Below are 18,190 nucleotides of genomic sequence, written 5' to 3'. Positions count from 1 at the left end.
AGATATTTTTAATTTCTAATGTAAACATTTAGTACTTTAAATTTTCCTCTAAGCAGAACTTTCTTTGCGTCCCCCAAGTTTTATGTTGCAATTTCACTTTTATTAATGGAAATATTTTCTGTTTTCCTGTGGGATCTCCTCTTTGACCCATGTTTATTTAAAAGTATGTTTAATTTTTATGTGTTAGAGGTATTCCAGTTATCTTTCTATTGCTGCTTTTTGTTCTATTTGTTAAGACATCATTCTTCTGGTTTCCTTTTGTTCTTTGTCAGTGGTTTCCTTTTGCTCTTTCAGCCTAGTTGATTTGGTCTTTGTATGGTAAATACAATGTCAGAGCTTCCTTAGGGACAGTTTTTGTCAGTTTCTCTTTTTTTTTTCCCTGTAAATGGGCCATACTTCCCTTTTTGTTGCATGCCTCATGGTTTTTTTTGTTGGAAACTGGAAATTTTGAATATTATAATGTGGTTTACTCTGGAAGTCAAATTTTCCTTCCTCAGTTTGCTTTTGTTGCTTGTTATGAACTGCAGTCATCTATTATTTAGTGACTTTTCCCAACTACTTTTTACAAAGATTATATTCCTTATTGTGCAGTTACTGAGTCTCCATTCCTTAGCCTCATTAGTAAGCTGAGACTTTCTGATAGAGATTTCCTGACAACTTTGTTTGGAAGGCAGGAGTACAGTGGCACAATCTTGGCTCACTGCAACCTCCACCTCCCGGGTTCAAGCAAGTCTCGTGCCTCAGCCTCCCGAGTAGCTAGGATTACAGGCATGTGCTACCATGCGTGGCTAATTTTTGTATTTTTAGTAGAGACAGGGTTTTGCCATGTTGGCGAGGCTGGTCTTGAACTCCTGACCTCAAGTGATCCACCTGCATCTGGAGTTTCTTAAAGACATGATTTAGCAGCCTTTTTCTTTGTTAATCACCCCTTGTTGTTGTGAGATTTTTATTGGACTCCAGAGTTCCATAAAAGTTGTTCTGACAGTTTTTGCCAGGTTGATGGTTGTTTCAGTGGAGGGACAGATCATTTTAGCTCCCTATTACTCCATTATTAGTGGTGTCACTCCTACTTCCCTGCACCCTCTTCGTGTGTGTGTGCGTGTGTGTGTGTGTGCACGCGTGCACGTGCATGTTCATATTTTTTTTGTAAAAAACACATACCATTAAATTTATCATCTTTTTTCCATTATTTACCTTTAAGCTCCGTTAGACTTGACAAATTTACCATCTTAATCATTTTAAAGTGTATAGTTCAGTACTATTAAGTATATTCACATTGTTGTGCAACAGATCTCTATAACTTTTTCATCTTGCAACACTTAAACTGTATACCCCTAAACACTAATTCCTCCCCCTAGCCATTGGTCATCACCTTCTACTTTCTTTCTTTTTTTTTTTTGAGGCAGAGTTTTTGCTCTTGTTGCCCAGGCTGGAGTGCAGTGGCACGATCTTGGCTCACTGCAACCTCCGCCTCCAAGGTTCAAGTGATTCTCTTGCGTCAGCCTCCTGAGTAGCTGGGATTACAGGTGCGCGCCACCACGCCCAGCTACTTTTTTGTATTTTTAATAGAGACAGAGTTTCATTATGTTGGCCAGGCTGGTCTCGAACTCATGACCTCAGGTGATCCACCTGCCTCAGCCTCCCAGAGTGCAGGGATTACAGGCATGAGCCACTGCGCCCGACCTCTACTTTCTATTTCTATGATTTTGACACCTTTAGGTCCTTTGTAAGAGTGGAATTGTATAGCATTTGTTCTGGCCTTTTTTTCTTAGCATAATATCTTCCATGTTCATCCATGTTGTAGTATGTGATAGATTTCCTTTTTTTAAGGCTGCATAATAACTGCTGTGTGTACCTACCATACTTTCTTTTATTTTTCCTTTTTTAAAATTATACGTTTCTGGGATACATGTGCAGAACGTGCAGGTTTGTTACATAGGTATACATGTGCCATAGTGGTTTGCTGCACCCATCAACCCGTCATCTACATTAGGTATTTCTCCTAAAGCTATCCCTCCCCTAGCCCCCTTCCCCCTCACAGGCCCCAGTGTGTGATGTTTCCCTCCCTGTTTTCATGTGTTCTCATTGTTCAACTCTCACTTATGAATGAGAATATGTGGTGTTTGGTTTTCTGTCCTGTGTTAGTTTGCTGAGAATGATGGTTTCCAACTTCATCCATGTCCCTGCAAAGGACACGAACTCATCCTTTTTATGGCTGCAAAGTATTCCATGGTATATGTGTGCCACATTTTCTCTATCCAGTCTATCAGTGATGGGCATTTGGGTTGGTTCCAAGTCTTTGCTATTGTGTACAGTGCTGCAATAAACATACGTGTGCATGTGTCTTTCTAGTAGAATGATTTATAATCCTCTGGGTATATACCCAGTAATGGGATTGCTGGGTCAAATGGTATTTCTCGTTCTAGATCCCTGAGGAATTGCCACACTGTCTTCCACAGTGGTTGAACTAATTTACACTCCCACCAACAGTGTAAAAGCATTCCTATTTCTCCACATCCTCTCCAGCATCTGTTGTTTCCTGACTTTTTAATGATCACCATTCTAACTGGCTTGAGATGGTATCTCATTGTGGTTTCGATTTGCATTTCTCTAATGACCAGTGATGATGAGTATTTTTTCATATGTTTGTTGGCTGGATAAATGTCTTCTTTTGAGAAGTGTCTGTTCATATCCTTCACCCACTTTTTGATGGGATTGTTTGTTTTTTTCAGCCCAGGTGATCTTTTTGTTCCCTTTGTGTGCATTAAGTATGTACTGTTTATTTCTTCATTCACTTAGTAAACAGTTACTGAGAACTTATGCTTCACTGTGTTAGTAGGCTCCCTTAATTTGAAATAAATAATACATATTCCTGCCCTTATGGTAAATTGGAGGCAACAGATTTACTAATCAGCTCTTAAATACCATATAACAGCTTCAGTAGAGGGATGCACAGGATGCTATGGAGAGCCAAGTAGGAGGCATCTCAATCATGATTAGGAGAGGGAGGGAAGAGTTCTTGTGGAAAGTAAATCTAAAGCTGAATTTTGAAGGGTGAGTAAGTAAAGTAACTCATGAAGTTATTCACTAAATGGATGTTGGGTGAATGAATCAGAATTAGGTGAATCTAGGAGAAGGACATTTGCTGCAAGGATGCAAAGTAGAAGGGCATGAAATGTATGTGGTACATTCAGAGACTCTTGGAGTTGAGTATGGATTAAGTAAAAGGTACATTTGTAGGGGAAGGGCAGGAGCTGGAGTAGGTGTCATTCTATCTTCACCCTTTGGATGAAATCTCATTTTACCCTGTTTTCCCTTCTCCCTGCAGTCTATCCTTCACTGGAGTCTGATGATGATGACCCTGCTTTGAAATCTCGACCCAAGAAAAAGAAGAATTCAGATGATGCTCCATGGAGTCCTAAAGGTAATCTAGTATTTTGTCCTTTAAACTCTGTAGGGGTGGTCAGGAGAAAATAGACAAGGTAGGTGGGATATTTAATATCAGAAGACCTGATTCAGTCACTCATTTGTTTATTCAGCAAACATTTGTCGAGTGTCTGCTGTGTGTCAGGCACTGTGTTAGGTTCTGGAGCTAAAATGACTAATAAGACACAGAGTTTATGTAATTAGTCCAATAAAATCAGAGGTAATGGAGCATATTGCATTTGATATTATATGGTTTGAGGTGAAAGGAAGACCTTGAACAGATTTTAGCAAGCAGTCTGAGGCTTCTGAGAACGTTCTGATACCATCATCCCAGTGCTCTGGTAGTTTTGTTGTCAAGGAGGGAAATTCTGCTGACTGTTGAGCTCTATAAGGCCCAAGATTATCACCTATACTGAGAGGCCATCTCTGAGGAGGGAAGAATGACCACTGAGTTGAACATGGAGTTTAGAGGATAATGGAAGAATTTTCTTCGTCTCCTTGGCTGGATAGTATTCACACTGAGGATGCATCCTTCAGTTAGTTTTTGCTGCTTAACAGTCTGCCCAAAACTTAGTGGCTTAAAATAACAGTTAATAATTTTTCATAATTCTGTAGGTTGGCTGAGCTGTTCTTCTAGTCTAGGCCAGATTCCCTGGGGCTGAATGGTCTCAAAAGTTCTCCTTCAGGTGTCTCAGACCTACTATCTAAGTCCCACTAAGACCTACTATCTGAGATGGCCAAGGCTTCTCTCTACATGGTCTTTAGTCTACCAAGCTTTTCCACAAGGTGGCAGAAAGGTTTCTAGCAGCAAGAGAGGACAAGCCCCAATGTGCAAGCACTTTTCAAGCCTTTGCTTAAGTCATATTTACTGTTGTCCCATTGACTAAAACAAGTTACGTGGCCAAGCCTTGATCCCATGGTTGGGAAATAGATTGCACCTTTTGAGAGGAGAACTGCAAAGTCACATCGCAAAGTGTCATGCATACGAGGATACATGAGCACACTGAAGGCCATTACCGCAACAGTCTGCCATAGAGGTCATTGGGATTTCAGTACCTGTGGTTCCCCAGCAGATAAAGGGCTTGCTCTTCTCACCCTGCCTTATTTAGACTTTTTGGTGTTTGCTTGAGGTCGAGGGGGTGACATAGGGGTAGCAGGGCATTCCTCAGAAGTGTTATGTTAGTGAGTTAATCAGTAAATGTTTCTTTTTAAAAAAAAATTGGGGCCGGGCCTGGTGGCTCACACCTGTAATCCCAGCACTTTGGGAGGTCAAGGCGGGCAGAACACCTGAGGTCAGGACCAGCCTGACCGACATGGTGAAACGTCGTTTCTACTAAAAATAGAAAATCAGCCGGGAATGTTGGCGGGCGCCTATAATCCCAGCTAGTTGGGAGGCTGAGGTAGGAAAATTGCTTGAACCCAGGAGGCCAAGGTTGCAGTGAGCTGAGATTGCACCATTGCACTCCAGCCTGGGCAACAAGTGGGAAACTCCGTCTCGGGGGGAGAAAAAAAAAAATTTGGCTAGGTGCAGTGTGGCTCATGCCTTTAATCCTAACATTTTGGGAGGCTGAGGCGGGTGGATCACTTGAGGTCAGGAGTTTGAGACCAGCCTGGCCAACATGGTAAAACCCCATCTCTACTAAAAATACAAAAATCAGCTGCATGTGGTGGCATGTGCGTTTAGTCCCAGCTACTCGAGAGGCTGAGGCACGAGAATTGCTTGAACCTCGGAAAGCGGAGGTTGCACTGAGCCGAGACCATGCCACTGCACTCCAGCCTGGGCAACAGAGCGAGACTCCATCTCAAAAAAAAAAAGAAAACTTAGGCCTATTTTTAAATTTTATTTTCTTCTATCATTTCCAGGTTTATTTTTCCTGTCAAAGTAAATTTTTCTGGTTAGCACAGTAGAAAATTTAGAAAATATTGAAAATAAAGGGAATTATGAAGAAGGAACCACCCACGAGTCCGCCACCCAGAAGCAACCAATGTTAACATTTTGACATGTTTCTTTATAGTCTTTTCCCTATACATTTTTAAATTTTTATTGTTTAAATCACGTGTGTACAATTTTTTTAATTTTTTTTTAAATTTTTTTTAAATGGAGTCTAGCTCTGTCCCAGGCTAGAGTGCAGTGGCGGAATCTTGGCTCACTGCAATCTCCGCCTCCCGGGTTCAAGCTATTCTCCTGCCTCAGCCTCCCGAGTAGCTGGGATTACAGGCGGGTGCCACCATGCCTGACTAATTTTTTGTATTTTTAGTAGAGACGGGGTTTCACCATGTTGGCCAGGCTGGTCTTGAACTCCTGACCTCATGATCTGCCCGCTTCCGCCTCCCAAAGTGCTGGAATTACAGGTATGAGCCACCACGCCCAGCCACATGTATACAATTATGCACTGTACTTTAAAATTTTGTTTGGGCTTTTGATCAAAGTAGTGGGTGTAGCATATCAAAAAGTATAGAGAAATTAGGCCAGGTGCGGTGGCTCACTCCTGTAATCCCAGCACTTTGGGAGGCCGAGGCGGGTGGATCACGAGGTCAGGAGATCAAGACCATCCTGGCTAACACGGTGAAACCCCGTCTCTACTAAAGATACAAAAACTTAGCCGGGCGTGGTGGCAGGCGCCTGTAGTCCCAGCTACTCGGGAGGCTGAGGCAGGAGAATGGCATGAACCTGAGAGGTGGAGCTTGCAGTGAGCTGAGATCGCGCCACTACACTCCAGCCTGGGTGACAGAGCGAGACTCCGTCTCTCACACACACACAAAAAAGTATAGAAAAATTTAGGAGGAAAAGCAATGTTCTTCTGCCCCTACTTTCCCCACTTGCAATCCCGTTCCCAAGAGACAACCTCATAGTTTTCGTTTCCTGGTAGATGCCTCCAAAACTCAAGAGAAGTATGCCACCCTTTCTTGGTTTATGAAGTCTATTTCTCCTTTAATCAACTTACATCATTCCCTGCTTTTTTTTTTTTTTTTTTTTTTTTTTTTTTTTTTTTTGAGGCAGAAACTCGCTCTGTGGCCCAGGCTGGAGTGCAGTGGTGCAATCTTGGCTCACTGCAACCTCCGCCTCCTGGATTCAAACGATTCTCATACCTCAGCCTCCAAAGTAGCTGGGACTATAGGCGCGCATCACTGCACCCAGCTAATTTTTTTGTATTTTTAGTAGAGATGGGGTTTTGCCATGTTAGCTAGGCTGGTCTCAAACTCCTGACCTCAAGTGATCCATCTGCCTCGGCCTCCCAGAGTGCTGTGATTACAGGCCGTCAATCTCTCTTGATTACCTACTTTGTAAGATACAGTTGTTGGTGACCCTACATCCATAGGGTCCTTTTGTAACCTTCTGTGAACCATTTTTTCCCTTGTGGGAAGTAAATCTAAAGGTGAATTTTGAAGGGTGAGTTAGTAAAGTAACTCATGAAGTTATTCACCACACTAAATGTTGTGTGAATGAATCAGAATTAGGTGAATCTAGAAGAAGGACATTTGCCGCAAGGATGCAAAGTAGAAGGGCATGAAATGTATGTGGTACATTCAGAGACTCTTGGAGTTGAGTATGGATTAAGTAAAAGGTACATTTATAGGGGAGGGGTACATTCCCTTTTGTAACCTTCTGTGAACCATAATTTTTTGTTTATGCTGTCAAGTTTATTAACATATACATTGTTGTTACTACTCTACATTGACTAGAAATTAACTGTAAATATCGAAAACCAATAGAGACATCTGGTCTTTTAAGTTAATATTATATCATAAGCATGTTCCTATGCCATTGTTTATAAATAATATTTTTAATGGCTACAAGATATCAGTTCCATGGATATACCTAATATATATGTAATTTCTAACATATAGGCTATTTTCAAGTTTTTACAATTAGTACATTTGGAGTGAATATCTTTATATGTAAATGTTTATATCTCTGATTATTTACTCAGGATGGATCACCATGAAACCTTAGAGGGGCCAAAGTATGTGAGGTTATACAATGAAAAGTTTCCTTCCCAGCCCTGTTAGTAGCCTTCTACTTCCCCACCTGGAGTCAACTAGTGTTATCAGCTTTTTTTTTTTTTTTTTGAGAGGGAGTCTTGCTCTGTCGCCCAGGCTGGAGTGCAGTGGCGCGATCTCTGCTCACTGCAAGCTCCGCCTCCCGGGTTCACGCCATTCTCCTGCCTCAGCCTCCCGAGTAGCTGGGACTACAGGCACCCGCCACCATGCCCGGCTAATTTTTTGTACTTTTAGTAGAGATGGGGTTTCACCGTGTTAGCCAGGATGGTCTCGATCTCCTGACCTCGTGATCCGCCCGCCTCGGCCTCCCAAAGTGCTGGGATTACAGGCATGAGCCACTACGCCCGGCCATCAGTTTTTTCATTTATCTTCTCAGAGACAGTTTGCGCATATACAAGCAAATGCATGTATATGTTTTCCTACCTCCCCCTCCTTTTTTTTTTTTTAACTCAGTTGGAAACGTATTTTATACACTGTTATGTGCTTTGCTTTTCTCTCTTAAGAATACATCTGGGCCAGGCACGGTGGCTCACGCCTGTAATCCCAACACTTTGGGAGGCCAGGGTGAGCGGATCACGAGGTCAGGAGATCCAGACCATCCTGGCCAACATGGTGAAACCCCGTCTCTACTAAAAATACAAAAATTAGCTGGGCATGGTGGCGCACGCCTGTAGTCCTATCTACTCAGGAGGCTGAGGCAGGAGAATCGCTTGAACCCGGGAGGTGGAGGTTGCAGTGAGCCGAGATTTTGCCACTGCACTCCAGCCTGGGCGACAGAGCAAGACTTCATCTCAAAAAAAAAAAAAAAAATAGTTCTTGATACTTATTGCAGAAGTGTTTTCCAGAAAAGTTGTACCAATTTACACTTCCATCAGCAGTGCTTGTTTATGAAATGTATGCAGGCATTGAACACACCAGTTAGGAGTAGTATTTGATTATGAGTAATGTCTCAAGCATCCTTAGTGAGTGCTTGTTCTCTCAGAGTCACAAGATGGCTACTTCACCTCCAGCATTGGGGTCTGGGCTGCAGTCAGGAAGAAGGAGAAAAGCAAAAGGAAAAAGGGACAGGCATGCTGAGTGCTGAGCATTCCCTCTCCCCAAGGAGTTTTAATTCCACGTTTTTTACACATCTCTTTGGCTGAAATTGTGTCAGATGGCCAAGACTATCAGCCAGAGATGCTAGGAGATACAGTTTTTATCTAGGCATATTGCTGTCCCACAAAATCAGTGTTTTTGTTAGTAAGCAGGAAAGAGAATGACATTTGGTTGAGAATGAGTAGTCTCTACCATGATGGTTTTTTTGTTTGTTTGTTTGTTTTTTTATTTATTTTGAAACAGTCTCGGTCTGTCGCCCAGGCTGGAGTGCAATGGCATGATCTTGGCTCACTGCAACCTCTGCCTCCCAGGTTCAAGCAATTCTCCTGCCTCAGCCTCCCAAGTAGCTGGGATTACAGGCACCTGCCACCACACTCAGCTAATTTTTTTTGTTGTTTGTTTTTTGAGACAGAGTCGTTCTGTCACCAGACTGGAGTGCAGTGGCGAGATCCCAGCCCACTGCAACCTCCGCCTCCTGGGTTAAAGCAATTCTGCTTCAGCCTCCTGAGTAGCTGGGACTACAGGCACGCACCACCGCACCCAGCTAATTTTTTTTTTTTTTTTGTATTTTTAGTAGAGACGGCATTTCACCATGTTGGCCAAGATGGTCTCGATCCCTTGTCCTCGTGATCCGCCCACGTCAGCCTCCCAAAGTGCTGGGATTACAGGCATGAGCCACCGCGCCTGGCCAGTTTTTTGTATTTTTAGTAGAGACAGGGTTTCGCCATGTTGGCCAGGTTGGTCTCGAACTCCTGACCTCAGGTGATCCACCTCGGCCTCCCAAAATGTTGGGATTACAGGTGTGAGCCACCACATCTGGCTTCTACCATGAATTTTTGATCCTTGGTAATTCATAAGCAAACAACAGTATCTCATTGATTTAATTTACATTTTTTTGATTAAGCATAGCCTCTATGTTTTATTAGCATCAGAATTTCTTCCATTGTAAATTTTGTTTACATCCTTTGCCCACTTATCCATGTGGTTCTTCAAGGTTTTCGAGTTGCCCATTTTATATAGTAAGGGAATAGTCATCCTTTGTTTCATACACACACACACACACACACACACACACACACGCACATATTTTATACTTATAATGTGCTTGTACTTATTCCTCATTCTACAGGAAAATTTGAATATTTCAGTATCAAGTGTTGATCATTTGTTTGCATATTCAGAGAGTAGATAATTAACACCCTTGTATTTTTTAAGCATAATTTTTAAATATCTAATGTGTTGATCTACAAAGAATTGCTTAATATATGGTACTGAGCAGAAGATATAAATTGGTATTCCCCCCAAAAAGATGACTGTTGGTGCTAGAATCACATTCCCACTAAGCTGAAAATGCTTTCTTTGCCATGTGTACTGACTCATACGTATCATGGGTTGTTTGAGGCACATCCATTTTGTACCATCAAAGTTCTGTCTGCTCTTGTGCTGGTATTTCACTTATTCACTACCTATTTATGACTTAGAAAAACCGCAGACTTTTTTATTTTGAGGCAGTCTCACTTTGTTGCCCAGGCTGGAGTGTAGTAGCATGATCTCTGCTCACTACAACCTCCGCCTCCCAGGTTCAAGCGATTCTGCTGCCTCAGCCTCCCAAGAAGCTGGGATTAAAAGCACCCGCCACCACCATGCCTGGCTAATTTTTGTATTTTTAGTAGAGATGGGATTTTACCATGTTGGCTAGGCTGGTCTCAAACTCCTGACCTCAAGTGATTAGCCCGCCTCAGCCTCCCAAAGTGCTGAGAATTACAGGTGTGAGCTACCACGCCCAGCCAAAAAACTGCAAACTTTTAAAAAGTGGCTTTTAGTTAACTAAAAAGATAGTTCTTTAAAATGAAGAAGAACACCAAGTTTAACCCAATAGGATGAAACTGTAGAGCACAGATGCATCAACTGGTGTTCATGGACCTTTGAATCTCCTATTAATATTCTATTGAAATTTTATGTAAATGTATGCATCTATGTATGTGTATTTCTTTAGTAATTTTTATCACATTTTCAAAGTGAGTTCTTAACTCAAAAGATGCATTCTACTAAGGCATTCTACTAAGGGGATTCCCATTAAGATCAGGAATAAGACTAATGTGCCCACTAACACTGCTATTATTTAGTATTGTTCTAGAAGTTCATGCCAGTGTAATTAGAAGTAAAGCAGAAATTTAAAAAAAAAAAAAAAAAAGAAAAGAAGAGACCAAATCATGATGTGAGCCAGTAGGGTGAGAATCCTGTTCACTTTTGGCCATCATTGTATCTGTAGCACTTTGCCTAGTGCCTGGCCTGTAGGAGATGTTTAACAAATATTTGATGAGTGAAAGATAAGATATAATTTTATAATCGATATAGAAAACACAGGTATGGGGCTGAGCATGGTGGTTAATGCCTGTAATCCTAGCACTTTGGAAAGGTAAGATGGGAGGATTGTTTGAGCCTAGGAGTTCAAGACCAGCCTGGGCCACATAGTAAGACCCTGTCTCTACAAAAAATAGAAATAAAAATAGAGATATGATATAATTATGTAATATCAGAAAATGAAAGAGAATCAACTAAAAACTGCTAATACTGATAAGAGAATTCAGTAAATTGGGTAAATCATTGGATATATACCAGCTATCCAAAAATCAAGAAGTACTATATTAGTAATAACCATAATGTACTGAGAAAAAGAAATGCTATTGACAATAGCAACAAACATATAAAATATGCAAGAATAATTGTAAGAAGATAGTGTGGAACCGACATGAAGAAATAGAGATTTCCCATATGCCTGGTTATAAAGACTGAGTGTTGTAAAGAGTCATTTCCTTCCAAATTAATGTATACATTTAACACTAGCCTAAATCAAAATCCTAATGGAATTTTGTGGGGAATTCATTCTAAAAGTAATTTAAAAAGTAAACAGGTATAATTAGCTTAAAGAATATTGGGATAGAGAAAGTAAATGAAATACACTATAGTGCTACAGTAATCATAAGCACCAGAACAGTCAGTAAATACTTTTCCTTTTAAAAAATTTTTGTTATGAAAGTTTTCAAACATAAGATAAAATCCAAGAGGTTATTACCATGAACACCTATATATATATATATATATATATATCTGTCACCCAGATTTAATGAACATTTTGCTGTATTTGCTTTATTCTTTTTTTCAAGGCATTTTAAGCAAAATCTTACGTGTTACGACATCACTAGTTTTTTGCTGATTTTTTCTTTCTTTCTTTCTTTCTTTTTTTGAGACAGAGTCTTGCTCTGTCACCCAGGCTGGAGTGCAGTGGCATGATCTTGGCTCACTGCAAGCTCCGCCTCCTGGGTTCACGTCATTCTCCTGCCTCAGCCTCCCCAGTAGCTGGGACTACAGGCACCCGCCACCACACCCAGCTAATTTTTTGTATTTTTTAGTAGAGATGGGGTTTCACCATGTTAGCCAGGATTGTCTCGATCTCCTGACCTTGTGATCCGCCTATCTTGGCCTCCCAAAGTGCTGGGATTACAGGTGTGAGCCACCACACCTGTCCGTTTTTTTGCTGATTTTCTAATTGCTCTATCCATTATTGAAAATGTGGTATTGAAGTCTCCAGCTATTATTATTGAATTTATCTATTTTCTCCCATCAGTTTGGTCAGTTTTCACTTCATTTATTTTGAGCCTCTGTTGTAAGGTACACATATGTTTGTAATTGTTATACCTTCTTGATGGATTGACCTTTTTATCATTATAAAATGCTCTTCTTTGTCTTTAGTAATGATTTTTGTCTCAAAGTCTGATGTTAGTATAGCCATTGTAGTTTTCATTTGAGTACCACTTTTATTGTTATCTCTTTTTTCATCCATTTATTTTCGACCTGTGTCTTCAAATCTAAACTGTGTGTCTTGTATAGATAGCATATAGTAGGGTCATTTTTAATTCATTCTGCCAACATCTGCCTATCAGTTGGAGGGTTCTAATAGCTGCCAAAGTTCGACTCAATATCCATTTTGCTATTTGTTTTCTATGTGTCTTATTTTTTGTTCCTCAATTCCTCCATTAGTTACTGCCTTCTTTTATGTTTAATAGCTATTTTCTAGGACCCCCCCCCCTTTATTTTTTTTTTTGAGACAGAGTGTCACTCTGTCACCCAGGCTGAAATGCAGCAACGCGATCTTGGCTCACTGCAATCTCTGCCTCCTGGGTTCAAGCAATTCTTTTCCTGCCTCAGCCTCCTGAGTAGCTGGGATTACAGGTGCCTGCCATCACGCCTAGCTAATTTTTATATTTTTAGTAGAGTTGGGGTTTCACCGTGTTGGCCAGGCTGGTCTCGAACTCCTGTCCTCAGGTGATCCACCCATCTTGGCCTCCCAAAGTGCTGGAATTACAGGCATGAGCCACCGTGCCCAGCCCTAGGATCCCATTTTAATTCCTTTCTTTTAATCTCTCTATATGTGAGGGGGTTTTTTTGTTGTTTTGTTTTGTTTTTTTGAGATGGAGTCTTACTCTGTTGCCTAGTCTGGAGTGCAGTGGCGCAATCGCGACTCACTGCAACCTCCACCTCCCGGGTTCAAGCAATACTCCCGCCTCAGCCTCCCAAGTAGCTGGGAATACAGGCACACACCACCAAGCCTGGGTGATTTTTGTGTGTTTAGTGGAGACGGGGTTTCACCATGTTGGCCAAACTGGTCTCAAACTCCTGACCTCAGGTGATCGGCCGCCTCAGCCTCCCAAAGTGCTGAGATTACAGGCGCGAGCCACTGCACCTGGCCAAGTTATTTTCTTAGTGGTTGTCCTGGGGATTAACAACTTAATTTATACCATTCTAATTCACATTATTATCACTTAATTTCTTTCTTTCTTTTTTTTTTTTTTTTTTTTTGAGGCAGAGTCTCGCTGTGTTGCCCAGATTGGAGTGCAGTGGCACCATCTCGGCTCGGCTCACTGCAAGCTCCGCCTCCCGGGTTCATGCCATTCTCCTGTCTCAGCCTCCCGAGTAGTTGGGACTACAGGCGCCTGCCACCACACCTGGCTAATTTTTTGTATTTTTAGTAGAGACGAGGTTTCACCGTGTTAGCCAGGATGGTGTCCATCTCCTGACCTCATGATCCGCCCGCCTCGGCCTCCCAAAGTGCTGGGATTACAGGCGTGAGCCACCGCGCCCAGCCTATTATCACTTAATTTCAGTACTACACAGAAACTTTGCTGCTATATAGCTCCATTACCCTTCTCTTTTATGCTATTACTGTCACAAATTACATCTTTATACATTGTGTTCATGAACACAGGGTTATAGTAATTGCTTTATGTAATTGTCTGTTAATCCAGTTAGAAAAAGTTACAAAAATATGTTGATAATGTCTTTTAAATATACCTATCTAGTTACCTTTACCAGTGCTCTTTATTTCTTCATGTGGACTCAATTGTCTAGTGTCCTTTCATTTCAGCCTGAAGGTTTCCCTTTAACATGCCTTTTTTTTTTTTTGAGACAGAGTCTCGCACTGTCGCCTGGGCTGGAGTGCAATGGCATGATCTCAGCTCATTATAACCTCTGCCTCCCGGGTTCAAGCAATTCTCCTGCCTCAGCCTACCAAGTAGCTGGGATTACAGGTGCCTGCCACCACGCCTGGCTAATTTTTTGTATTTTTAGTAGAGACCGGTTTCACTATGTTGGCCAGGCTGGTCTCGAACTCTTGACCTCGTAATCTGCCCACCTCGGCCTCCCAAAGTGCTGGGATTACAGGCATGAGCCACCACACCTGGCCCTTTAGCATTTCTTATAGGTAAGGTCTACTAGTGTCAAACTATTTGTTTTTATTTATCTAGGAATATCTTGATTTCTTCATTTTTGAAGGATAATTTTGCTGGATCTGGAATTCCTGATTGATAGTTTTTCTTTTAGCACTTAGAATATGTCTTCTCACTGTCTTCTAACCTCCATGGGTTCTGATGATAAAGAAATCACTTTATGTTGTGAGTCACTTCTGCCTTGCTGCTTTCAAAATTCTGTTGTCGTCGGCCGGGCACAGTGGCTCAAGCCTATAATCCCAGCACTTTGGGAGGCCGAGGCGGGCGGATCACGAGGTCAGGAGATCAAGACCATCCTGGCTAACACGATGAAACCCCGTCTCTACTAAAAATAGAAAAAAAATTAGCCGGGCGTGGTGGCGGGCACCTGTAGTCCCATCTACTCAGGAGGCTGAGGCAGGAGAATGGCGTTAACCCTGGCGGCAGAGCTTGCAATGAGCCGAGGTTGCACCACTGCACTCCAGCCTGGGTAATGGAGCAAGACTCCGTCTAAAAAAAAAAAAAAAAAATTCTGTTGTCTTTGGTTTGAGTTATGATGTGTAGCCTTTTAAATTTGTTCAGCTTGGAGTTCGTTGAGCTCTTGAATGTATAGATTGTTTTTCATCAAATTTGGAAAGTTTTTAGTTGTTATTTCTTCGAATAGGTGTCCTTCAGATCCCTTTGGCTCTGTTCACTTTTCTTCATTCTCTTTTTATGTGTGCTCATCAGACTGGATAATCTCAATTGACTTATCTTCAAAGTCAGTAATTCTTCCTTCTACGTGCTCAAATGTGCTATTGAAACCCTCTAGGGAAGTTTGCATTTCAGTTAAAGTTTGCATTTCAGTTATTTTACTTTTCAACTTCAAAATAACTGTTTGGTTTCTTTTTATAATTTCTGTCTCTATTGGTATTCTCTGTTTGGTGAGACATCATACTCATACTTTCCTGTAGTTCCTTAGACATGGTCTCCTTTAGCCTTTGAAAGCATTTAAAATAGCTGATTTAAAGTCCTTGTCTAGTAACTCCAACTATGTCTAGGAAGTCAGGGACAGTTTCCACTGATTGATTTTTTTTCTTGTGAATGGCTATACTTTATTTCTTTGTATGTCTTGTAATTTTTTGTTGAAAACTGTGCATTTTAAATGCCGTGGCAACTCTGAAAATCAGATTTTCTCCACTCTGCTCCTCAGAGAACACTCTTTGTTGTAGTTGTGTTTTGTTTAGTGGCTTTTCTGAACTAATTCTGTAAAGTCTGTAAACTTTTTTGTGTGTGCACACTGATGTCTCTGCTCATTTAGCTTAGTAGATGTCTCATGATCGGACACAGATTTCCTGAAATGCCTGGAACCAGTGAGTGCTCCCAGTGCTTGCTGAGGGGCTCTCTATGTGCATGTTGGAGCATGCCTTCACTCAGCCAGGCAGTTTACAACTCTGCGGTAGCCTTCACTTCTATTTGTGTAGCACCTCGAAGTCAGACAGAGGTGCATGCTTAGGGCCTTCTCAAGTCTTACAGCGCCAACACAGGCATGTGGTCTTATAATTTGCAGAAATGCGTGAGAACTTGTCAAATTCTTTATGGACATCTCATTCCTTAGCTTTTTTTTAACCATTTGGGTTAATCTATTGTTTGTCACAACTGTTATCCATCACCTTAAACAGCTATGACATTAAGCACATGCCTTTAAAATTTTTTTTTAAATACCCATCAGGGAGGGAGAGGCTTTTAGTACTAGGCTTTGAAAGAAAGCTCTAGCTCCTTTCTGCTCACTACATTGCTGGGAACTTGGACTGCTATTTTTCAAGGTGTTCACTAAGCTGGGGTAAGGTAGATGTGTCCTAGGGCAAGTTAAAATGCACAAAGCTCATTGTTCTTACTGAGATTCAGCTGTTTTTCTTGAATCAAGTGCTTTCCAGGTTGCTGCAAGCCTTTTGTTAATTTCCAGAGTTCTGAAAAAATTTATCCTGACAATTTTTGCTGGTTTTTTTGTTGTTTTTATTGGGGAGTGAATTCTTGGAGGTCCTTTGCCATTTTTACTGATGTCGCCCATCATAACATCTCATCCTTAATACTTAAATATGCATTGAATGATATTTTCTTCCATAACCACAGTACCATTATATGACACCTAAGCAAAGTAACATTTATTTCTTTTTTTTTTTTTTTTTTTTTTTTTTTTTTTGAGACGGAGTCTCGCTCTGTCACCCAGGCTGGAGTGCAGTGGTGCGATCTCGGCTCACTGCAAGCTCCGCCTTCCGGGTTCACACCATTCTCCTGCCTCAGCCTCCGGAGTAGCTGGGACTACAGGCGCCTGTCACCACGCCCGGCTAATTTTTTGTATTTTTAGTAGAGACGGGGTTTCACTGTGTTAGCCAGGATGGTCTTGACCTCCTGACCTCCTGATCCACCCACCTTGGCCTCCCAAAGTGCTGGGATTACAGGCATGAGCCACAGCGCCCGGCCAACATTTATTTCTTAATATCATCTAGTACCATGTACTTATTCAAATTTCCCCCAGTTGCACCAAAAATATCTTTTGTAATTGGCTTACTTAAACCAGAATCCATTCAAGGATTACACAATGCATTTGGTTATTATAAGCTCTTAGTCTTGTTCATTATTTAAAATTTGTTAATATGACAATTTTATTTTATTTTTTGAGACAGAGTCTCACTCTGTCGCCCAGGCTGAAGTGCAGTGGCGCGATCTCAGCTCACTGCAATCTCTGCCCTCAGGGTTCAAGTGATTCTCCTGCCTAAGCTTCCCAAGTAGCTGGGATTACAGGCACGTGCCACCACACCTGGCTAATTTTTTTGTATTTTTAGTAGAGACAGGGTTTCACCATGTTGGCCAGCCTGGTCTCAAACTCCTGACCTCAGGTGATCCGCTCACCTCGGCCTCCCAAAGTGTATTATGACAATTTTATTTTTATTTTATTTTATTTTATTTTTATTTTATTTATTTTTTGAGACGGAGTTTCGCTCTTGTTGTCCAGGCGGGAGTGCAATGGCACGATCTTGGCTCACCACAGCCTCTGCCTCCTGGGTTCAAGCGATTCTCCTCCCTCAGCCTCCTGAGTAGCTGGGATTACAGGCATGCACCACCATGCCCGGCTAATTTTTTGTATTTTTAGTAGAGACAGGGTTTCTCCATGTTGGTCAGACTGGTCTCAAACTCCTGACCTCAGGTGATCCACCCACCTCGGCCTCTCAAAGTGCTGAGATTACAGGCGTGAGCCACCGTGCCCGGCCGACAATTTTTAAACATACGTAAAAGTAGAAGGGATAGCACCTGAATACCCATAGTCTTAATACCCAGATTCTATAGTTGTAACATTTTGCTATAGTTGCTTGATTCCTCTATCTGTATCTATCTGGCTATCTATAGTTTTTGCTGAGCCACTTCAAAGTCATCATAACATATTTTACCCTTTAATAATTTAGTATCTCCTAAGAATAAGGACATCTGGCCAGGTGCGATGGTTCACGCCTGTAATCCCAGCACTTTGGGACACCGAGGCAGGTGGATCATTTGAGGTCAGGAGTTTAAGACCAGCCTGGCCAACATGGTGAAACCCCATCTCTACTAAAAATACAAAAATTAGCCAGGCGGGGTGGTGGGTGCCTGTTATCCCAGCTACTTGGGAGGCTGAGAAAGAAGAATCACTTGAACCCAGGAGGTGGAGGTTGCAGTGAGTAGAGGTCACGCCACTGCGTGACTGTGAGACTCCATCTCAAAAAAATTAAATAAGGACATCCGCCATTCCCCGGTGTAACCACACTACTTTTTTTTATACTTACCAAAGTTAGTAATAATTCCCTAAGATCTTCAAATACCCTGTTCATAACCAAATTTCCCCAACTGTTTACACAAAATATCTTTTATAGGTTTTTTTCCCTCCC

The 18,190-nt window shown here is 41.6% G+C and overlaps 1 protein-coding gene across 12 annotated transcripts in view; it reads left to right on the top strand.

Annotated features, from left to right (window-relative positions):
* The window catches only part of PHF8 (PHD finger protein 8), a 107,181-nt gene that overhangs the window by 77,519 nt on the left and 11,472 nt on the right, over positions 1–18,190 (top strand). For all 12 annotated transcript variants that reach the window (XM_063804425.1, XM_063804426.1, XM_016943254.4 and 9 more), the window contains one exon: positions 3,329–3,424. In XM_063804425.1, coding sequence (XP_063660495.1) covers positions 3,329–3,424 — 96 coding nt within the window. The remainder of the gene's footprint in view (positions 1–3,328; positions 3,425–18,190) is intronic.

Source organism: Pan troglodytes, chromosome X (genome assembly GCF_028858775.2).
Source record: "Pan troglodytes isolate AG18354 chromosome X, NHGRI_mPanTro3-v2.0_pri, whole genome shotgun sequence".
Classification (NCBI taxonomy): Eukaryota; Metazoa; Chordata; class Mammalia; order Primates; family Hominidae; genus Pan; species Pan troglodytes.
This window is presented reverse-complemented; position numbering and strand designations above follow the sequence as displayed.